The sequence below is a fragment of the Mustela putorius genome, unplaced genomic scaffold (assembly GCF_011764305.1).
Source record: "Mustela putorius furo isolate JIRA1106 unplaced genomic scaffold, ASM1176430v1.1 tig00000585_pilon_pilon_pilon, whole genome shotgun sequence".
NCBI lineage: Eukaryota > Metazoa > Chordata > Mammalia > Carnivora > Mustelidae > Mustela > Mustela putorius.
Window position 1 is genome coordinate 538733 of NW_025421424.1, and position 23503 is coordinate 562235.

At 43.0% G+C, this 23503-nt stretch overlaps 1 protein-coding gene, 1 non-coding gene and 1 pseudogene across 3 annotated transcripts; all 3 read left to right on the top strand.

The window, feature by feature from the left end:
* The first annotated feature begins 1540 nt into the window (after positions 1 to 1540).
* LIX1L (limb and CNS expressed 1 like) lies at positions 1541 to 23385 on the top strand. 2 transcript variants are annotated; one of them, XM_045081813.1, is made up of 6 exons: positions 1541 to 1951; positions 10052 to 10215; positions 13654 to 13794; positions 20246 to 20341; positions 20613 to 20706; positions 21240 to 21421. In XM_045081813.1, the coding sequence occupies exons 1-6, from the start codon at positions 1660 to 1662 to the stop codon at positions 21275 to 21277; spliced, it is 825 nt and encodes a 274-aa protein (XP_044937748.1). In that variant the 5' UTR covers positions 1541 to 1659; the 3' UTR covers positions 21278 to 21421. The 2 variants fall into 2 exon arrangements, with proteins under 2 accessions (XP_044937748.1, XP_044937747.1); XM_045081812.1 differs by having other exon boundaries at positions 1542 to 1951; positions 20613 to 20690; positions 21240 to 23385.
* On the top strand, positions 10895 to 11304 carry LOC106004408 (annotated as a pseudogene).
* Positions 11388 to 11494, top strand: LOC123392565. The gene has a single exon (XR_006607310.1). It is a non-coding gene; the product is annotated as a U6 spliceosomal RNA (small nuclear RNA).
* Positions 23386 to 23503: the final 118 nt, after the last annotated feature.

A 23503-nucleotide genomic window follows, 5' to 3' on the forward strand; every position in this document is an offset into this window, starting at 1 on the left:
TTGACTTAAGATTTCTACAAAAGTACCTTCTACACAAATTACCTCCCTCCACCATCAACAGATGTATCCCGATAGATTGACTAACCCTCTTTCAAGCTTCTTATTTCATGACCATTCCTGGCGGTTCTAATTTTTTATCTCACCAAGCGCATTTCATCCATTTTTTTCTACTTCTTCTTCTTCTTCTTTTTTTTTTTTTTTTCCATTTGGCAAACGAGATCACAAGTAGGCAGAAAGGCAGGCGGGTGGGGGGGTGGGGTGGGAGGGAGCAGGCTCCCCGCTGAGCAGAGAGCCCCATGCGGGACTCCATGCGATGAGGGGCTCGATCCCAGGACTCTGGGATCATGACCTGAGCTGAAGGCAGAGGCTTTAGCCCACTGAGCCACCCAGGCCCCCTCTACTTCTTTTTTAAAAAAGCTTTTAGTTATGCAAGCTCTACACACAAAGTGGGGCTCGAACTAACAACCCTGAGATCACGAGTAGCATGCTTTTCTGACTGAGCCAGCCAGGTGCCCCCATTTTTTTTTTCTACTTCTGACTTTTCTTTCCCCATCCTGAGCCACTGCAGAGGGAGGAAAGAGAGAGAAAAGTAGTATAACCTCACCTAGGTAAGAATGGCATGATGGTTAACTGACAAAGGATGTGTAGTATGTATCTGTGTGTGTATGTGTGTATAAGAGTAATCTGAAAAACCCAGCCTAACAAGTTATGAACAGGGTAACTGTCTTAATCTGCCCCCTAGACTTCTCAGTTTTCTTTCTGCATATATTCTTATTATTCCTCACTCTAATGGGAGGTAAGGGAACAGCCCATTCCACTCTCTCTCTTGGTTTCCCCCAATCAGAATAGGTGAAATCAGAAAATTACCTAACGATGTGTGATATAAGGAAAAGATCAAAATATTGGGAATCAAAAGACCTATGTCTGAACCCCTCTTTGCCATCTCCTAGCTTTAATTTTGAGCAATTTATCTAGCCTCTCTTAGTGTCCATTTCCTTATCTGTAAAATAATAAAATCTAGTCGTTGTGATTATTAAATAAGACAATGCACTAAAGTATACTGCGCAGTGCCCGACATATAGTAAGCATATGGTCATTAAATGTATTCTTTCCTTGTTTTAGCTCCACCGCCCATTGCATGTGATCTTGGACAAATCCCGTAACTTATCTATTTCCTCATCTCCATCCATGAAATGAAGTCGTCAGACAAATAATCCCTAAAAATCCTCTTACTCTGTCTACAATTCTCCTCAGCCTGACATCCAGTCCTTCCCCGGCCTTTAGTAACCGCTCCCTCCGCCCCCGCCCGCCCCTCTGCAAGCTTCGTTCCAGGGGTCTGGCTTGCTTTCCAGTACTCCCCACAGGACTGCGAAAAAGCGCCCAACATAACCTTCTCCCTTATAAAGCTTTTTCTCTTTGCAATTGGTTGCCCAGAACCTCCGCCCTCCTCAATGATTTGCCTATGGTAGAGCTGGAGCCCTCCAGTTCCCGCCCAGTCTCTGGTGATTGGCATAGAACCGGGCTCGTCCCCGCCCCCTCTTGACTGACGGCTGGGCCCCAGCACCGCCTCAGTCCCTGGGCGCTCGCTGGAGGGGGTGGCTGGGACCGTTAGCTCGCCAGGCTGGCAGGCTCCGGGCCGCTACTCCACTGGCGGCCGGGATGGAGACGATGCGAGCACAGCGGCTGCAGCCTGGAGTGGGCACCAGCGGGAGGGGTACTCTGCGAGCGCTTCGGCCCGGAGTGACTGGGGCCGCGGCTGCCACCGCCACACCCCCAGCAGGGCCCCCGCCCGCACCGCCGCCCCCTGCACCGCCCCCGCCGCCCCTGCTCCTAGCCGGGGCCCCTGGGCTGCCGCTGCCCCCAGGCGCCGCCGGCAGCCCCGCGGTGCTGCGGGAGGCTGTGGAGGCCGTGGTGAGGAGCTTCGCCAAGCATACGCAGGGCTATGGCCGAGGTGAGTCTGCGAGTCTGGCCTCCTGCGGGACACCGTCTGTAAAGGAGCCTTGCTCCCATAGTCCTCTGGATCGCTTTTTCTGGCGCAGAGCCCTCACATGCATTTCCTTTTGGGGAGTTTCCTTCTGGGCTACACACACACACACACACACACACAGGCACATGCGCGTGCGCGCGCACACACACACACACACACACACAGGCACAGGCACAGGCTCATACACACGTCTCACCCACTCCCCTTTATTGAGTTAATACTATATTGCTACTATATTCTCCAGGGACCCCTTTTTACAAATACAGCCATCTTTTCTTCCCACCCTTTTCTCCTTCAGAAATGGAATTCTTCCTGTAGCTTAACATCCCTTTGCCTTTGAGGACCAGTCCCCATTGTGTAGGACCCTATCCTTTATGTCAGCTTTAAGACATTTATCATCCATACTCTCCCAATCTTTCTTTTGTGATCTTGGCAATTCCTGGGCTCCCCTATTGACTTATTACACCTTAATCTTTTTTTTTTTTTTAAGATTTTTATTTTCTTAAGTGATCTCTGCTCCTAATATGGGACTCAGATTTACAACCCTGGGACCAAGAGTCAGATGCTCCACAAACTGAGCCAGTCAGGTGCCCATCAGCCTCCTTAATCTTGACTTTTGAATTATTTTCTTACTTATCCTGACTCTGAAATTTCCAGTGCAACTTCGGATTTGCTGGGGAGTTAGGTGATGCCTTCACAAGTCACTTATAATTGTGTTTTTGAATCTGGAACCATACTACTGAGCCCACACCAGCTTCCTATGACTTAGTATCTCACTTTGGTGTCTTTTTTAGTATGGAGCCTCACAACTTTGGCCTCTCTGTCTGTCTGGCTCTGTTTTCCTGGCCCTTGCCCAGGAACTGAGGATAAATCCCAGGCCTTGGCTCTCTCAATGTTAAATTCTGTGGAAATGAGCCAGGCAGAAACCCTATTTCCATTAGAAACCTTCATTTTACATATGCCTAATTTCTAGGGTTTCTGAGAAGGGGAATGTGAGGGTTTTCTTTGTTGTTTATGTTTAATCAGTGCAGATTTTCCTGCATTTGAGCTCCAGATTTATAGTGTAACAAGGAACACAATATAGTGAGGGGTGTGGGATTCAAAATGTAGGTCTGGCATTTCTGAGACATCACTTCTTTCTGCTTCTTAAGTCCTGCCTGAGCTGAAAGTGACTATATCTCTAACTTTCTAGTAAGACAATAATACAGAGAAAGGTTGTAAGGCCTTCTCAATGGACAGCAGTGACTTTTTTTCCCCCTCCTATGAAACTAGCAAAAAGAGCATATGCGGGTTTTGGAGTCAGACAAATGTGGATTAAATCCCAGATTAAATCTCTGTCACTTGCCAGCTATGTTTTTGGGGAAGTGACAACTTCAGCACACTTCAGTTTCCTCAAGTGTTACAAGGAGAATTAAATGAGATATTACAGCTGACATGTAATGGGTACCTTCTATAAATGATAAGAATTGCCTCAGATTTGTTGGTTCATTTTCTTGGAAAGAACAGGTCTCATTTTATCCCATTCTTCAATTCAAACAGTGTAAACTCAAAGATTCCTATGAAAACATATTTTTTTAGCTCCATTTGTTAGATGTGCCCAATAATACATTTCCCATTATTTTCCTTTTGTTCCTCAACATTTTGAACTGCTACCATGGGGCTGGCACTCTGCTAGGTGCTTGGAATGCAAATGCATATGATTCTGAAATTCATCATGAAGAAATATCATTATTTGTCTAGTTAAATTCCTAGATTTAACAGGGCTTCATGATGGAACTGTCATCAGCTATGGTCCTGCTGCTTCCAGTCTTTTTAAGTTGAGACCAAGGGAAGGTCTTTTCCTCTGGGCATAGGAGCAGTCATCCTCACAAACCATTCCTCTTAGAAACTTACAGGCATTTATTAGAATTGTAGAGGAATGAACCATTTTTCATGTCTGTGTTACCTAGCGAGCCTCTGGTTTGGCATCTAAACTGAGTGTCCTGTAAAACGTTTTTCATTTCCTTAGACAGGATGAAGGAGCAAGGGGATTTTACTGACAAAGAGCAATCAGTCAGGCTTCAGACTCTGAGGCGAAGCCTTCCTCCAACCTCCCTACCTCCCACCGCACTCCCCATTTTTTCTGAGTTTCTCATTTCCAGTCTGGGTGTCCCGCCAGTACTTTGGGAGAGTTTGGCAGATAATTCCGCTTCAGACAAGTAGAATCTCTGCCGATTTGGCTCAGAAGTCCTTCACCACATGGAATTGCTTATTCTGCTTCGATTAATAGGCAAAACTGCCATTGGCATGTACCCATGTACCCTTGTGACTGATGGTCTGGTATTTGGGGGCTGGCACTGTTCCCCTGAGTATAATTTACTTTGATCTTGCCCAGACCTTTATCTGATCCAGCAGTGCTTTACTGTATCATCTGCAATTCACATCCTCACCTTCTTTCTGACTGCTTCAAATTTACCTTTTCTGCCTTTAGATTTACCTGCATCCGTATAGGACCTCAGCATTCATTTTAAAAACACAAAAATGAAACTATTCTATTATTTCATTTGTTTCTCCTATATCTCCCCCTCAAAACACGCACCATAGTCTCCACCAAGTCACATATCTAGCTCAGTACACTGTAAGGTTGTTTTTTGTTTTTTGTTTTTTTTTTTAAGATTTGATTTATTTATTTGACAGGCAGAGAGGCAGGCAGAGAGAGAGATAGAGGGAAGCACGCTCCCTGCTGAGCCGAGAGCCTGATGCAGGGCTCTATCCCAGGACACTGGGATCGTGACCTGAGCCGAAGGCAGAGGCTTTACCCCATTGAGCCACCCAGGCGCCCGGATCTTTTTTTTTTTTTTTTTTTTAAGATTTTATTTATTTACTTGACAGGCAGAGATCACAAGTAGGCAGAGAGAGGAAGGGAAGCAGGCTCCCCACTGAGCAGAGAGCCTGATGCGGGGCTCCACGCGGGGCTCGATGCGCGGCTCAATGCGCGGCTCCATACTGGGCTCCATGCGGGGCTCCATCCCAGGACCCTGAGCCGAAGGCAGGGGCTTTAACTCACTGAGCCACCCAGGCGCCCCAGTATGCTGTAGGATCTTAATTAGCTTGTAGTGCATAGGGTTTGAAATCATAGTACCTCACCCCGTGAAACAATGGCTGTGTGATTGCGGATAAATCGCTTAATCTCTCTAGGCCTCATTTACTTCATTCATTCAACAAGTACTTATTGATCACCAGATGCAGTGGTGAACAAGACAGGTACTCCGTCCCTATCTTCATGGAACTCACAGTCCACAAGTATGTGTGAGGGTTAATGGTGCAGTAAAGCAAGATAGGGCAGTTGACATAGGGTCAGCTTTGAAGCAAACATTGATTCTAAAATCCTGGTTCTGCCGCCATGGCCTGTTCCTTAACTTGTTCACTTTTTTTTCTTTGTTTGTTTTTTGTTGTTTAAGATTTTATTGTCAAGTAATCTCTACACCCAACATCGGGCTCAAACTCAAAATTCCGAAATCAAGAGTTGCATGTCCTGCTGAATGAGTCTGCCAGGTGCCTTCTTGTTCACTTTTTGCAAAATGGGTATTATAATACTTACCTTGATAGTTTAGTTTTGTGTGGATTAAATGAGATAATGAGCACATAGTTGGTACTCAGTGAGTGGTTGCTATTATTATTATGCTTTTGGAAACCCTTTGAAAACTGTAGGTGAGAGGTATTGGTAGCATTCACATTTCCTTTGCCCCTTTTTGCACGTGGCATGTAGTCCCCATCTAATGTTTGACAACTGGCAGTCACTTTCCTTGCTCTGTAACTTCTGCATTGCCCTCTTCAAACGCATCATTTCAGAATTATTGTTCTCCCTTTATATCACAGTATGGCTACATCATTGGAAGTTCTGCCCAGCTGCTTCCCTAGGTTGAACAAATGGATCTTGTGTGGCATTTTCTGTTTAAGTTATTGTTCCTTTTCATTGGAATCACAGACAACTTCTTTGTGTACAAGTGATTGTGGAGCTAAATTGGTAGTCTGAATATTTCCATTTTGGGGGATGTTGGATTAGACCCTGTATTAGTTTCCTGTAGCTGCTGTAACAAATTATTGCAAATTTGGGGGTGCTGTTTACCACAACAGAAATTTATTCTTTCACAGTTCTGGATGCCCCATCTCAAGATCCTTAATCGCATCTGCAAAGTTATTGCCACCTAAGGTAACATTCACAGTTTTAAGGATTAGGGCATGGACATCTTAACAGGGGGCATTTTTCAGCTTCCCATAGTCCTTGTCATAAGTCACAGTCATCTTGCCATCCCTCCCTTCAAATGAATCTATGCACTAGGCCATCAGGAGCACATTCTCTTTTAGCCCAGCATCTCCAGTTACTTCTAAAAAGCAATTGTAGTTGTCAGATGTGTCTGTACTACAGACACAGACCTGCTGACCCCTTGATTTTGGCCCATCGTTACTTCCAGACTTCTGGCCTCCAGAACTGTGAAAGGACACATACATACATGATTTCATTGTGGGTTTTAGGGGGCTTGTGAACTCCCATGAAGTTCAGTCATGGACCTGATCTTGGACCCTGGGTTAAGAATCCCAAATTGGAAAGAACCCTGGCATCAGGATGTCTGAATTCAGTCCCTATCTCTGCCACAGCAGGTGACCTCAAGCAGGTCACTTCCCCTTTTGTAGCCTGAGTTGGACTAGATGATCTCTGAAATCCCTGTCAGCTCTAAAGATCAATGAGTCTGTGAGCAGTTTCAAATGAGGATCACAATTAATTGCTCTTCTCCTGATCATTCTGCCCAATTTCCCATTTCATCCATTTCTGAAACAAGTCTCCCCATTTCCTTTGGCTTTGAGTAATCATTAAAAAATAGTCCTGTGCTGTGAGCCAAGAGAAATTTAACTGGCTATAGACTGGACATAGGCTTTTTAATAGGACCTTCCCAGTTGCAGTGGTTTCCTCCCCTTTCCCTTTATTTCAATATTCTCCCTGTTATGTGCATGTCAGGAAAGCTGTCACCCAGTGCATTGTGCTAAATTGTCTCAAAGAGGGAACTGGGGCTGAAAAGATCTCAGTGGAAAGAACAAAAAGATGGCTAAGCTTTCTGGGCCCAGTGACCTTTGAAGAGCCCCTGCCAAAAAACTAAGGGTGGGAAAGACAGAGTTTCCTTTTCATGCTGCCTTTTAATGGAAGAAGGAACACTGTAAGAAGTCAGATACAGGGTGTTAGGAAAGAGCTTGTGCGCCTTTCACACCGCTGATGCAGGGAGTGCTTGCTTCAGTTGCAGAGCAGGTGAGCTAACGGTTGTTGCTGGCAACAAGATTTCGGATGCCTCCTTGGCCGGCAAAGTGTATTATTCATCTCTGCATCTCGAATGCTCAGAATAGAGCTAGGTACATATTATGTGCTCACATTTCTGCCTAATGTGTGTGTGGCAGCTATGAAAATGTGCTGGTCATATCTCCTGCTGCAGGGGCATAACTGACAGCCTTAAGCTGCTGTCCTCTCTGTGTCCATCACCTCGTGTGCACTGAGGCCACACATCCTGTGGCTGCCCCCTCCCCCCAGTCAGTGACGTGGCCTAGCAGGGACATTAACTCACGCACATCCTGGTGATATGTGGATTTCCTTTGGCTTGTGGGCTTCCCACTGGCCTGGCCAAACCTTTTTTGGAACTGAGCTGCCAACTGAGATTCTCACATCCAGACCTCATTCCTTCCCACATCCCCTTCTACAGGTGTCAGACCTTCAACATTGTCTGAAGCCTCTCCTGTCTCCTGCTTCCTCCACAATAAATCTCTTGCTTGTCTGTCCCATCTTGGTGTCTTCTCCTTGGCAGACCTAAACTAATGAATAAGTCCTTGTAACTAAGAGCAGAGAGCGGCCATGTTGGGGGATATGGGAGAATGCACGTGATCATTTATTATTATGAGGCTCTTGTTAAAGCCACTTGAAACGTTTGGAACCCTGCAGTCAAAGTGATCCTTTCCAAAGGAAAACTGATTTCACCCTAAACCCTTCAATGGCTTCCCGCTGCTCTTAAGAGAAAGCCAGTGCTCTGATGAGGCCTGCGAGGTTCACTTTGGTCTGGTTCCTGCTAACTTCTGCAGTCTCACTTGCATTACACTTGCCCTCACTCTCTCTTTTTGAGCCACACTTGTCCCTTTATTTGCCATCTTCTCTGCTGCTACAGAGCCTTTGGGTATGTTGTTCCTTCTGTTCAGAGCTCTATTCTCTCACCTTTTTGCCTAGTGAATTCATACTCATATCTGTACTTCAATATCACTTTGTCAGTGTAGCTTGCTTTGATCTTCTCAACGAGGTCAGATGCCCCCATGACATTTCCCATCATCTACCAAACTCCCTTATAGTGCTTATCAAGGTTGCAGTTTTTCATTTGCTTGAGGGTCTCTGGTTAATCTCTCTCCCTCTCTAGACTGTAAACTGCATAAGGAGACAGAACAGGATATGGTTTTGCTCACTATTGTCGCCTAGCATCCGGCACGTAGTCTAGCACAGAGTAGGTACTCAGTACATAATTGTGCGATTATTGAGCCCAAGTATTGGGGAAGGAGGGGCTGTTCTGGAATACAGTATTTTGAGTCTGGTTTTGAGTTTTGAGATTGATTTTACCCTCATACGTTAGCCCATTACTGTTTGACAGATGGTGGCAGAAGTCAAGAGACTTCCGGGTCAGAGACAGAGGACTTAATTACTCACAGTACAGCAGGTAGCATAAACATCAGATTTGTTTGCATCAGCTCCCCTTGCCTCCCACATCTGATGCGAAGGGTTCAGATGCATGCTCCTGTAGGCCACGTGTTGCATTACAGAAGAAGAACAAACACTGAGCCTGGGGAACCTGCCATTACTTAGCAGGGAGTAAGCAGGCTTGTTCTTTGTCCCAGAGGAAGACGTTACCTCATCCTTCAGGTTTCTTGCTGCAAACACAGTCCTGAGAAATGGCCCAAGGGAAGAGCTACCAAATCTTTAAAATCTTGGCATACCCAGCAAGATGGAAAGGAGCATAAGAGACCTGTGAAGGAGTGTTCCTCCAAAAATCACTTTTACCTAGGGAAATCCTCAGAAGAGACATTCTTGCTCTTGCGCTCGATCTCTCTCTCTCTCTCTTTCTCTCTCTCTCTCTCACACACACACACACACAGTATAGTATATATCTACACATAATGTATAACATTCCAGGATGGAAAAGGAATCTGGCTATGGGTTTCCTCACCAGAAGCATAGACCTGTGATGGCTAAAAGGGCCACATTTCTTTGAGTGTCAGTATTGCACAAAGGTTAGGAACATTGACTCTGGAACCAAGATAGTCTGGATTTGAATTCATACTCTGCTACTTTCTAGCTGTTACATCCTTTTTTTCAAAAAATATTATTTAATTGTTTGAGAATGAGAGAAAGAGAGAGAGACTGAGTTGGGGGAAGGGGCAGAGGCAGAGGCAGAGGGAAAAGCAGGCTCCCTGCTGAGCAGGGATTCCTCCCCTGCCCGCCAATGTAGTTGGGGGGCTGGATCCCAGAACCCTAGAATCATGACCCAAGCTGAAGGCAACCACTTAACTGACTGAGCCACCCAGGCACCTCTAGCTGTTACATCCTTGGGCAAGTTATTTAACTTGCCTGTGTCTCATTTCACTCATCTATAAAATGGGGGCACAACACACAGGAAGAGTTCAGTAAATGCAATTCTTTCTCATTGTGCTGGTGATTATTATTCTAGGCCCCCTGACCAACTGTGGAATGATCTAATGGCACTTCATTAGGCAGGGATAATGGTCTGCTGACCTGGAAACTCTGCCTCCAATATTTTAGTTATTCTGCTTTGGTGCTTAGGGCTAATCAAAATGTGAACCAGAGAGGTGGGGAGGGAGGCCAGGCATATACTGGTCTTACTATGCAAATACCTTAATCAGAGTCTAGGTTTATTAATTTAAATGTTTTTAAGTGATGATAAGGAGCTAAGGCAGGTTAGACTCTTGATATACATACAGCTGGCAGATACTGTCTTGAAACATAGAACCACTCATTGCTGAACTTAACTGCTTCTCTTTTTGTAGTGAATGTGGTGGAGGCACTTCAGGAATTCTGGCAGATGAAGCAGTCCCGTGGGGCAGACCTGAAGAATGGCGCTCTTGTGGTTTATGAGATGGTTCCCTCCAACAGCCCTCCTTACGTCTGCTATGTCACTCTACCTGGGGGAAGCTGCTTTGGGAGTTTCCAGGTAAGAGTTGCAAGCAGGCAGTAGCAAAGATAAATGCTTGGCTGCTAGTAGTGGTTTTCTCCATCACTTTGGCCATTTTTTGGTGTCTGAAATCACATATTTGAGCACCTGAACCAGTTCTGGGCACATCATTCTGGTAAGCCTCTGAGGTTCATTTAACCACAAAAGAACCTCAGTAGCTTCTCTTTCAGCCTACAAAAAACCACATCCACTTTGAATTGGATCCCTTATGAACAGGCCCTTTCTCTGTGTATCAGACTACCAGCACCTAGCCCATGTTCTAATCTGGCCATCCATCTTCCTGCCATCTCGATTTGAGAACACAGAATAGTATTCCTTGCCCACAGGGTTTCTTCATAGGCAATTACTAAAAGAAAGCAATGTTTCAGTTCTTTAAGAGGTCAAAGGGGAGGCACTATGTATGGTGGAGATAGTACTCATCTAAGAGAAGATCCGAATTCTTATTTTCCTCACTGCCAGAGAGGGCAAGTCAGGTAAATTCTCTGGGCCTCAGTTTGTCCATCTATAACAAGAAGGAGATAAGTTAGATTATTTCTACAATCTTTCTAGTGCTAGCACTCTACAGTTCTGTGAAAGAACTGTGATATAGGATGGTGAACAGTGGTTGCTTTTATAGGGTAATAAGAAATTTGACTAGCAGTCTTTGTTGGCTTCCACCATGACGTACTGTGGCCAGGGCCAAGAAGTTGCAGAAGGTGTTGGTGCAGTCCATCATCCTTATCTCCAGATACTTGCAAAATAGATCTCGAGTTCAGGTATGGCTTCATAAGCAAGCGAACATGTGGATTGAGGGCTGTATCATTGGTTTTGATGAGTACACGAACCTTGTATTAGAGGACGCCAAAGAGATTCGTTCTAGAACAACTAGTCAAGAAAACAACTGGGTCAGAACATGTTAAAAGGAGATAATATTACCCTGCTCCAAGGTGTCTCCAAACTAGAAACGATCAGTGAAGTGAGAAATTTTTTTAGAAGACCACGTAGATTGTTTTTATAGAGGTCCTTTGTTAGGAGTATAGTTCTAAAACATTTGTTTGTATTGTTTTGATTACCTTTAAGTTATTACCAGAACACAATAAATACTGTGGGATTGTTTTTTTTTTTTTTTTTTTTTTTTTTAAAGGGATTGTTTTTATTTAAAAAAAAGAAGAGGGCTTACTTTGGCAGCACATATACTACAACTGGAACGATACAGAGCAGATTAGCATGGCCCTTGTACAAGGATAACATGCAAATTCGTAAAGTATTCCACATTTTTGAATCATTGAACACTGAATAACTAATGATGTACTGTGTGCTGGCTAACTGAACATAATAACAAAAGAAAGGAAAAGAAATTTAACTAGTATGAATATTGTCATCAAAGATGGATTCTTTGACATCACCCATAGGAAGGTAGCCTGCTGAAATGTCAACTTGGAGTCTGAATAGGAATTTAGAGGAGATATCTGATAGACATTTTGTTGTGTTTTATGGTTTGTATAACCTTTTGTCAAAGTTATAACCCCTGCTGTGTGCTTCCAAAGCCCCTTGAACTTCCCTTATCATGTCACTTATCACAACATATCATAATTGATTATCTCATCTAGTGGATTATGCTTGGTGGAGGCAGAGATAGTATCTGTCTTCTTTCTTATTCAAGTTTATTTTTTTATTTTTTTTAAACTTTTTTTTTTTCTTAAAGATTTCATTTATTTATTTGACAGAACGAGATCACAAGTAGACAGAGAGGCAGGCAGAGGAAAGTAGACTCCCTGCCGAGCAGAGAGCCGAGCAGAGAGCTCGACACGGGACTTGATCCCAGGACCCTGAGATCATGACCTGAGCCGAAGGCAGCGGCTTAACCCACTGAGCCACCCAGGCGCCTCTTGTTCAAGTTTAAATCCTTACTACCAACTCAGCACCAGCCCAGCAAAGAGTAGGCACTTAATAAATCCATAGCATGAATGAGGGCCATTGTGGTTCAGCTCCTGCCTCAAACAGAAAAGTCCTAAGGAGACTTCATTTCAAACACAGTGACTAAATTTTTTCCCTCAGAGACCCAGCCATTTCAGAGAAATAAATATATGCTCATGATGACTAATGTTTATACTTTCTCTTCTAGAAAATAAGATCTTCCTTCTCTCAGGTCATCTTATTACTGAATAAGGATTTGATAATTTTATGGTGATGTCCATAACTGGACCATCATAGTAATTTGATTTCTGTTCCCCACCCCCAAAGAATAGAATTATCTATCTTGGCTTCTTTTAGCTTATATCTCTTATGTCCATTTTGGCAGGTGAAATTTCTCCTGGTGGTTTTCTTTATGGATGACTTTTCAGGAATAGCACTACACTGTAGAATGAACAGCAGGCTAGTGAGTAGAGACAGGCTAGTGAACAGAGAAATTGAAGAAGATGACTTAAGGTTAATGCACCAACTACCATATTCTGAGAGACCTGTCAGCTCAAAGAAATCGGGAGTTATTGATACTGAGGGTAGTTAATCAGTGAACATATGCTGATCGACTTTTAAAAACTGTAACATTACTTCCTTCCTTTCCTCTAACCCTAATCATAAATGACAGAGGCCACAGAGGCCTTTGAGGCTGCCAGTGATGATGAATTATAAAGGAATATTATAGTGCCTGGGGATTTAAGGTTGAGTGATTTAAAACTTCTGAAAATCAGACTTGTTCTATGATACCCATGTTGAATATAACATAAAAAACGTTAATTAACTTTTAATTTTTTCTTGGTTTGTTCAGGTCAGCTTTCCTTCCCCTTGTCACCCCTCTCCTCTTTATTTCCACTGGGGGGGAAAAAGACTATAAATTCCTTCTTCAGATCTTGGACTCTATTCAGGGATAGCTCATTGATTGACGACATTACTGGGGGAAACGCCTGCTTGAAGCTAAAAGCAAAGTCCAAGAACCCCAGATGGGTGCTTCTGGTAGAGACTAGAGGTCTTCTCTGCAGAAGCAACCTAGACACAGATTTGTTCTACTCTTAGGGTATCCAGAGGCATGAAGACAAATCTTGCCTATGCACAGAACAGGAGAACAAGATAGAGATTTTGAATGGGCTGGGCAGAATCTGGCTTTTGAGTAATGAATTCTGTTGACAGTTTAAACGGGGATATCTTTTATATCCAGTGATTATGTGCTGACTTCAGCAGCCTTCCTCATTCTGCATTCAATTTGGTATGAGCTATGGCCATCTCCAGTTCCTTAATGACTTCAGGATGTTGAATCAAAATTATGTTTCCAAATGCCTCAACCATTTTACGTTACAAACTTTGGAGGGTGTGCTGAATGAACTGATTTATCCAAAGACTGTCCCAGACTCTTCTTTCCCAGTGTTTCCCCTCCCACCATTCCTTCTGCTCTCTTAGATATACGCATGGACGTGTTTTCTCTTTCTCTGCTCTGCCTAGTTTTGCCCTACAAAAGCTGAGGCCCGGCGGAGTGCTGCAAAGATTGCACTGATGAACTCTGTGTTTAATGAACATCCTTCCCGAAGAATCACTGATGAGTTCATTGAGAAGAGTGTCTCTGAGGCTCTGGCATCTTTCAATGTAAGTTACTGGGAATTGAAAGGAAGAAGAGCGGGGGTTGGGAAAACTGGCTGGTTGGGAAGTCTTGTAAATCACTGGGAAACAGAGCAGCAATTCTTTTCTTTCCTGTCTGTACCTCCTTCTGTTTATTCTCTATCACTCTTGTATATTATATGTTCCCTATGTCTCAATCACTGATTCTGTATGTATGTTTATGTTTTTGTTGCTATTTTTCTGCTTTCATTGTGTCTCTTTGGTATCTGGAAACCTTTAATTCAAGATCTATGGAATTTTAGAGATAATCCAAAATAAAAACTGAGCTTGAATTCTACTTTTCCCAACTTTGATGTAAGAACTTACTCCCTGGGGTGCCTGGGTGGTTCAGTGGGTTAAGCCTCTGCCTTCAGCTCAGGTCATGATCTCAGAGTCCTGGGATCGAGCCGGAATTGGGCTCTCTGCTCAGTAGGGAGCCTGATCCCCGTGCCCCCCGCCCTGCCTGCCTCTCTGCCTACTTGTGATCTCTCTCTCTGTCAAATAAATAAATTAAATCGTAAAAAAAAAATTACTCCTGTCTTCCTCCAATGTTTGTTTTGTTTGTTTGTTTGTTTGTTTATGAAGGCTTTATGCCTGGCATGGAGCCCAGTGCAGGCTTGAACTCTTGACTCTGAGATACAAACTTGAGCTGAGGTCTAGAGTTGGTAGCTTAACTGACTGAGCCACCCAGGCACCCCTGGGTTTTTTTGTTGTTGTTGTTGTTATTCTTTTTTTTTATATGACGGTTCTTAGTGCCACTTGTCTCCCTTAGTTCATTTATTAATAAAGAACACTTTATAATATAGTGTCATATTTCCTTTTATCCTTTCTAGGCATGGGGTGGATAATTTATTTACTCTCCTCAAAAAGGATGTGTATTCTTTCAAGTGATGATGATAATGATAACCATAGCTAATCCTAATTGAGTATTTACTTTGTGCCAGGGACGATTCCAGGGGATTTATATGTATTTTATCTCATTTGATCATCACAATAACAGCTGAGGTATAGGAACTGTTTTTACCCCTATTTTACAGATGAGGAAACTAAAAATATGGAAGTGCAATTTTGCCCGAAGGGATGTAGCTAGGAAGTGATAGAGCCAAGACTGGAGCCCATTTGGACTTAGAATTTTCTAGCTCAGGAGTACATCTTAGAAATGAATGCTGCCTTCTTTCTTCCTTTCCACAAGTTCACTGATAGGGTGATGAAGTTCTCTGTTTCTGTTCTCTTTGAATTTAAGATGTAATTACATGTACTAAACCACTTTGATTATCTGTTCATGTATTTATTAGTGTTGAACACTTTATTTTATTTTTTTAAAAAGATTTGTTTATTTATTTGACAGAGAGAGAGGGACAATGAGAGCAGGAACACGAGCAGGGGGAGTGGGAGAGGGAGAAGCAGGCTCCCTACGGAGCAGGGAGCCTGGAGCCCGTTGTGGGGCTCAATCCCAGGACCCAGGACCCCAGAATTATGACCTGAGCCGAAGACAGACGCTTAACGACTAAACACCCAGGCACCTCTGTTGAACACTTTAAATCATAAATTAGCTTCCCTCTGTTACGCAGGACCCATATAATTTTCTCCCATTTCTCTTTGCCCCAGTCAGCAGTATCTACAGGGAATAAAAACAATTTTTATATTAATCAAATTCAATTAAAATTAGGAAAGTACATTTATCACTTTGCATTTATCACAGTACATTTATTAAGTCACCTAATGTATTATACAATGAAACATTAGTTTGGGTTATAGAAAGCAAGGGTTCATCATTTTGAAATTATGGTTCTACTAGTTATGTGACTTCAAGTAAGTTACTTAATCTAAATCTCAGTTTCCTCATCTGTAACAATTATACCTATCCCATAGGATTATTGGATAGAAGAGCATATATTCAAGCACTTAGCATATGTTACTTGTTTAGATGCCTTTGGATGCAAGTAATAGAAAAATCTCACTTCAAACTGACTTAAGGGAATAAATCAAGAAAGGAAATTTATTCTCTTACATGATAGGAAGTTCAGAAGTAAAGATTTCAGGGCTGGTTTATTCCATGGATCAAGAGTGTGAATGTCGGAGCACCTGGGTGGCTCAGTGGGTTAAAGCCTCTGCCTTCAGCTCAGGTCATGATCTCAGGGTCCTGGGATCTAGCCCTGCATCAGGTTCTCTGCTTAGTGGGGAGCCTGCTTCCCCCTCTCTCTCTGCCTGCCTCTCTGCCTACTTGTGATCTCTCTCTGTCAAATAAATAAATAAAATCTTAAAAAAAAAAAAAAAAGAGTGTGAATGTCATCATCTACTGGCCTAAATTCTTTCCATCTCTCTGCTCAGCCATCCTCTAGATATTGGCTTTGTCCTTGGGCTGGCTTCCCTTAGGGTGGAGGACAGCTACAGAATTTCAGACATTAAAACAGACATAACTACAGTTAGAGATGGAAAGAGACCATTTTTCTTTCTTTCATCTCTTTCTTTCTCTTTATTTTTTAAAAGTAGGCTCCACACCCAACCCAATGTGGGGCTTAAACTCAGTACCCTGGAATCAAGAGTCACATGCTCTACCAAATGAGCCAGTCAGGTGCTCTGAAACTTCTAGTATCTCTTCAGTAGTAAGGAGTCTTTTCCCAGAAACCCTCTGGCCCAGAAACCCTTCAGCAGACCTCTCTCCTACTTCCCAATGGCCAGAATTCCCACCTTAAAACCAATTACAAGCGGGGCGCCTGGGTGGCTCAGTGGGTTAAGCCGCTGCCTTCGGCTCAGGTCATGATCTCAGGGTCCTGGGATCGAGTCCCACATCGGGCTCTCTGCTCAGCGGGGGGGCCTGCTTCCCTCTCTCTCTGTGATCTCTTCCCTTCCTCTCTCCTACTGTGATCTCTCTCTGTCAAATAAATAAATAAAATCTTAAAAAAAAAAAAAAACCAATTACAAGCAAAAAAGGTTAGGATTTACCCAGTGGAATTAGAGGATAAAATCATTCTTCCCTGAGAGAGACGCATGGGAGATGGGTAGGTACTGGAACAAGATTAAGATTCTGTAGCAGGGAAGAAGGAAATAGATGTCACCAGCAATGTCTACTACAAAGCATTTAGGCAGTATAAATTAGTATTATTCCTGCCATTGTTTCTATTTGATTAACCCCTCAAAATTGAGAACTTGATAGATTTCTCATTAATTTCCCAGTAGAATCGCCATATCCCAAGTAACATTGATTTGGTATTAGCCATGGGTAAAAGGTGATATTCACATTTCTTTGCTTTCAGCCTTTGTTCTTTTAAAGTTCTGACTTGGAGACTGTATGTCTTGACAAATCACCCAGTCTCTGTAGGTCTGAGTTTCTTCATTTGTAAAATGAATAGGTTGAATTTAAATTAACTCTAATTCCTTTGCAATAATATTCTAATGTTCCTACCATGTATCAAGTATTCTGTGATTAAATGTGTATTGAATAAATCGGGTTCCTTTATAACCATGTTAGATGTAGAAGTGTGACAGGAGGTAGATCTTGTGGGTCAAGTTGTGGCACAACTTGTGGGTCATGCCACTTTGGTGTACTTCGAATAGGTTTCTGTTGTGCCATAATACTGAGCCCCTCAGCTTTCAAGGGACTGAGAAAGGCCCAGGGCAGATGGCCTCCTCTGCCAGCAGCCTCTTCTGTATACCCCAGTTGGTTGTACAGATGTGATCATTACTTTCTATGTACTGTACAATGGAAAACTCTGGAGGTACTGAATAAGGTATCATATTAAATATTATAGGAAAAATGAAACTGGTTACTTGCATCAGGGCCGTAAATGCTAATAGTGAAGATTACCTTTTTCTTCCCTCCCTCTAACTTTTCATTTTTAAATCCAGATTTTGTGATCTTTGCTTTGCCATGAAGGTTAACTACATGTTGGCATGTTGTTTCTCATGAGCCACAAAACAGTATGGGTTGATCCTATGTAGTTCTGACTTCTTGTTGACCCTAGCAGAGTGAAAACAAATAATAAGCTAGCACCTATGATATACTTTCTGAGTGCATTGAATTATTTTAGATGTAGTACATATATTGTAACCCCCCATGAAAAGTGCCCCATAATGAACTGAATTTGGATTTGGATATAACTTGATTGGCTCCTGACCTCTACCTAGTCCTGTTTCTCAAAAAGAGTAGAATCTTAGGTGTAGGGCAGGAATGATCATGTAGAATGAGCTAGAAAGAGCAGGCAACTTCTCAGGAAGCAGGAAGAGAAAGTTGGGTACTTACGTTCCCAGTAGTCTCCTGGCTTTATTTTCCTAGATCAGGTTGACAAAAGGTCACCAATAAACCAGGACATGCCCTTATTTTGGAAATCCCAGACAACACCCAGGTTTGGAATTATCTCTAATAATGTTAAACCATGGGGTACCTGAGTGGCTCAGTGGGTTAAGCCTCTGCCTTTGGCTCAGGTCATGATCTCAGGGTCCTGGGATCTAGCCCTGCATCAGGTTCTCTGCTCAGCAGGGAGCCTGCTCCCCCACCCCCGACCCTGCCTCTCTGTCTGCCTCTCTGCATACTTGTGATCTCTGTCTGTCAAATAAATAAATAAAATCTTAAAAAAATATATAATGTTAAACCACCACCAAACAGCACAAAACCAGAGCCAGTATCGGAATGTATTTGGATTGTGTAACTGGATACCCAGCCTAATGTAACAATGTACCACATTTTATATAATTGGAGTTTTAAAAAATTTTAATTTTTTATTTTTAAAAAGATACTTATTTACTTGAGGGAGAGAGCACGAGCAACATAGAGGGGCAGAGGGAGAGGGAAAAGCAGGTTCCCCACTGAGCAGGGAGCCTGATGTGGGGCTCGATCCCAGGACCCTAGGACCATGAACCTGAGCTGAAGGTAGACACTTAACAGACTGAGCCACCTGGGCACCCCAGTAATTTTTTAATTTAATTCTTGAGACAGTCTTAGGAGATGGATCTGTGACTATTCCCGTTTTACAGATGAGGACACAGAGGAACAGAGAAGTTAAATGAACGATTTCACCAAGGCTTCTCGGCTACTAGGAGATCCAGTCCATGTTCTTAACTTCTTTACTGTACTGTTTTTTGCTCAGGATAATGTATCTTAGTTGTACCTTTACAGGGTCATGTCACCAATAAGATACAAGAGGGAAATGTCCAAGAGGCCAAACTGCTATCCAGAATTTACCATGCTGATAGCTCCTACTGTTTCCCTTGAAAATGCATTTGCCCAGTTACCCTTTAGGCTAGTCCAATCCTGTATGCTGAGCTCACTCTGTTATTTTTACTAAGTCAGGGTTCTTCTCTCTGTCCAGTGTTCCCTCTTTGTAAGATAGGAAAAATTAGATTGGCCTCTGTCGCCTGAGTTAGTATGTGTGTTGACTTTGGAGTCCTCTAGGTCTGTGGTGACCAGAATAGCCATCAGCCACCATGTAGCTTTTTAGCACTTGATATGTGGCTTGTGTGAATTGAGATGTCCTGTAAGCATGAAAGAGACATCAGATTTTGAAATCTTAGTATAAGACAAAGAATGTAAAATATTTCATTAAAAAGTTTTATGCTGGGGCGCCTGGGTGGCTCAGTGGGTTAAAGCCTGTGCCTTCAGCTCAGGTCATGATCCCAGGGTCCTGGGATCAAGCCCCACATTGGGCTCTCTGCTCAGTGGGGAGCCTGCTCCCCCGCCCCCTCTCTGCCTGCCTCCCTGCGTACTTGTGATCTCTGTCTGTCAAATAATAAATAAAGGGCGCCTGGGTGGCTCAGTGGGTTGAGCCGCTGCCTTTGGCTCAGGTCATGATCTCAGGGTCCTGGGATCGAGTCCTGTATCGGGCTCTCTGCTCAGCAGGGAGCCTGCTTCTCTCTCTCTCTCTCTCTCTCTCTCTGCCTGCCTCTCCATCTGCTTGTGATATCTCTCTGTCAAATAAATAAATAAAATCTTAAAAAAAAAAAAGAACTTCTGTAGCCATTTTCAAAAAAAATAATAATAATAAATAAAATCTTAAAAAAAAGTTTTATGCTAATTATAGTTTAAGATAGTATTTTGAATATATTAGCTTAAATAAAACATGCTCTTAAAATTAGTTTTACGTGTTTAATGTGGCAACTGGGAATTTTTTTTTTTAAGATTTATTTATTTATTTATTTAGAGAGAGAACTTACAAATGCTCGCAGGGGGCTAGGCGGGGGGGGGGGGGCAGAAGGAGAGGAAGAGAGAAACCCAAGCATGCTGTGCTGAGCGCAGAGCCCTACGCAGATGGATTCCACAACCCTGAGATATCGACCCAAGCCTAAACCAAGAGTCAGACATTCAACTGACTGCCCCACCCAGGTGCCCCTAGGAAATTTTAAATTAGGTTGGGGGCTTGTGTTATATTTCCCCTGGACAGTGCTGCTTGAGGCGATAATCCTGACTGAAAATCTATTTATCTTTTCCTTTCCTCTGTTACAGGGCAACAGGGAGGAAGCTGACAACCCAAATACAGGGATTGGTGCCTTCCGATTCATGCTGGAATCCAATAAGGGCAAGTCAATGTTGGAGTTCCAGGTACTTTTCCACGTACTTCTCTGACTCTGGTGACACAGATCAACCTGTGGATAGATACTAATCCCTAAGTCACTGATACTCAGTTGAAAGGGAAGGGAAAGAAGGTTAGAATATTTTTCAAAATATAAAGACCTAACTTTCCCAAAGGGCGTATCAGAGATGGTATGAGATGCTTGCATAAATACATTTTGTAAGAGGTTCCCCATGTAATTCTAATGCAAACTCCCCATATAAAATCACTGTCCTTATGCTTCATATCTTCTTCCCCCAGGAACTAATGACAGTTTTTCAGCTGCTGCACTGGAATGGCAGCCTTAAGGCCATGAGGGAAAGACAGTGCTCTCGGCAGGTAAGAGGTTCTATAGGTAAGTGCAAGGAGTATGGCAGAAGAACTATTTTGAGGGGGCTGTTGTTAGAAATAAGCAGGCCTATAGTTATCAGGTTGTGAACACTGAAAGTTTCCCTTAGAGGGCCCTCTTCATTCCTATCATCTTTTTAATTTAGATCTTAGCTGTGATTCTTTTGCCGAACTTGCTTCTTCCACCAGAAAGTTCCCTTAAGAATCTCCTTAGAGGACTTAAGTGCAAACTTCAGTTAGGACTCCAAGGCTAAGAGTTCCAATCCTGGGGCACCTGGGTGGCTCAGTGGGTTAAGCCTCTGCCTTCAGCTCAGGTCATGATCTCAGGATCCTGGAATTGAGCCCCAGATCGGGCTCTCTGCTCAGCAGGGAGCCCGCTTCCCCCTCTCTGCCTGCTGCTACTTGTGATCTCTCTCGCTGTCAAATAAATAAATAAAATCTTAAAAAAGAAAAAAAAAAAAAAGAGTTCCTGGTCCTGTTGGGCCAATGTGGTGTGAACCTGACATTGTCAGTGATCTTCATATTCCTTTCCCCTTCCAGGAAGTGTTGGCTCATTATTCACACCGGGCGTTGGATGATGATATTCGCCACCAAATGGCATTGGACTGGGTGAGCCGGGAGCAGAGTGTGCCAGGGGCACTGTCTAGAGAGCTGGCCTCTACTGAGCGGGAGCTGGATGAAGCCCGGCTGGCAGGCAAGGAGCTGCGCTTCCACAAGGAGAAGAAGGATATTCTCCTGCTGGCTGCTGGGCAGTTGGGCAATATGCATTCTTCTAGCTGTTAGGTGTCCACTCACATACTCCCCGTCCTCTCTCGGCCCTTTTTTTAATAATGTCTTTTCTAAGACTTAGTTGATTTCTGTACATACTTTCTCAATTTTATACTTTAAATATATATATATGTATATGTATATGTATAAATTCTACACTTGGATTCCTATTTGCTGAGAGATACCTTTTCTTCTGGTTTTTGGATGTCGTTTCATTTGAAACATCACCACTCCACTTTGTAAGAAGAGGAGGCTGTCTTCAGAGCTTGTTGGCTCTTACCCTTCCAGTAACTCTGTGTAGCCATTTCAGTAGCACAAGATGATTGACAAAGTGTTCTTATAATATGACAGGGAGCTTGAATAAGGATTATGTGCCCTACCCTCACTCTCATTCCTTTCTCTTGGATTCCAGACAGGGTGTGAGTATGAAGCTTTTGGTTTTGGTTTATCTTGAGCTGAGCCTACTTGATAGAGTTGTTCCTCCAGCAACTAGATATTTCCTAGCCTAGACTCCCCCTACCCCACCACCACCACCTTATTCCTTTTCTGCCTTCAAGTGGCACTTCACTTTGAGGCTGGTATCTTATTGTTAAAACCATTCCTGAGAAACTTCCCAGAAAGAGGAGAGGACTTATAAACACACCCATAGGTGTTTATCACCTAAATTACCTCTGGGGCATAGATAACATATCAAGCTGGTCCTCGAGCTTCCCAGATGAGCTTTCTCCGGAGAGGGTCAGTGTTGAAGCTGCTTATCTTCAAGTATTCCTGTTTCTCTCCTTCTCCCCCCTCACCCAGCTTAGCTGAGTCCAGTATTAGACCTTCCTGCCTGCTGAAATTGGTAGAAGGGAAAACATTTCCCTAATCCCACTCCTCCTATCATTTCACTCTTTGGAAACAGCTGTCCTGTTTGGTGAGGGCCATCCATGTTCCTCTCTCTCTCTCTCGAAGTTGCTGCTATGTGCTACCTTAGATGTCCATGGATTCAGTTGTTTTCTCTCTTTTCTTTCTTCTTCTTCCATGTTGATTATTAGAGCATGAGTCAATCAGGAAAAGGAGCCTAGCATTATGGCACTTCCTAATTGGAATCTTGGGAGACTGTAGGAGGGAGAAGAGGCTCAATGATCAACTATGTATGTTTTTAAGATTCCCTCTCCTGATGCCCCCCCACCCCTGCCCCTGTCCTGGGTAAATAGGAGAGAAATGATAGGGAGTACAGCTGGGAGAATTTTTTGTAGGTTTCTCAAAGACACACTTCCCCTTGTTTCTGTAATCTCCTTTATATTGTATTATATATAGCTCAGTGCACTTTCTAAAATGTGCTTGGGACGTTTCATGTTTCTGCAATTGGAATTTCCATTTAATGATGATACACTTTGTTTTTAGAAATAGTTAGGAAATAGGCCACAATTTTCTCTTTTGGACCAGATAGGGATAAGATGAAAGTCAGCTTTTTGGCCTTCGAAATCATCTTGGTGACTAGTTCATATGGGATCAGTGGTAAGGAGTCTAGCAACTGTTTTAGTGTTTGAAAGGGATCTCTTTGAATTTTCCAAGCTCCATCTCTATACACCATGGAGCACTAATAGGGTCAGAATAGAGGCTCCTACATTAAATAATAGGTATGTCTGTTCAGATTTTATTCATATTTATAATCCAGAAATCCTAAACCCTCATTTTTCCTATGCTCCTTTCTCTGGAAAGCGTGAAGTGGTGTGAGTTTTGGGAAGAATTTCCTCTTGCACCTCCTGGATTGATTATTTTTCTCAAATAACAACCTTAAGATCCCAAAGAACTTGAGAAAAATTCCCTGATCTGTCATTTTCATTGTTACAAGAATTTACTTATCTTTTTAGTAGTTTCTATGTATTTTATATGTATAATTTTATACAATTAAAAATAGATTTTTGTCTAGTGAGCTACATTGACTCTTTTATTTTTTAAGATTTTATTTATTTACTTGACAGAGAGAGACACAGCAAGAGAGGGGACGCCAGCTGGAGAGTGGGAGAGGGAGAAGCAGGCTTCCTGCTGAG

Excerpts from the sequence above, each read along its gene's own strand:
- LIX1L (XM_045081812.1), top strand. The coding sequence starts at position 1,660 with ATGGAGACGATGCGAGCACAGCGGCTGCAGCCTGGAGTGGGCACCAGC. Across the intron at positions 10,216-13,653 it reads GCTGCTTTGGGAGTTTCCAG|TTTTGCCCTACAAAAGCTGA; the intron begins GTAAGAGTTGCA and ends TGCTCTGCCTAG. Across the intron at positions 20,691-21,239 it reads AAAGACAGTGCTCTCGGCAG|GAAGTGTTGGCTCATTATTC; the intron begins GTAAGAGGTTCT and ends TTCCCCTTCCAG.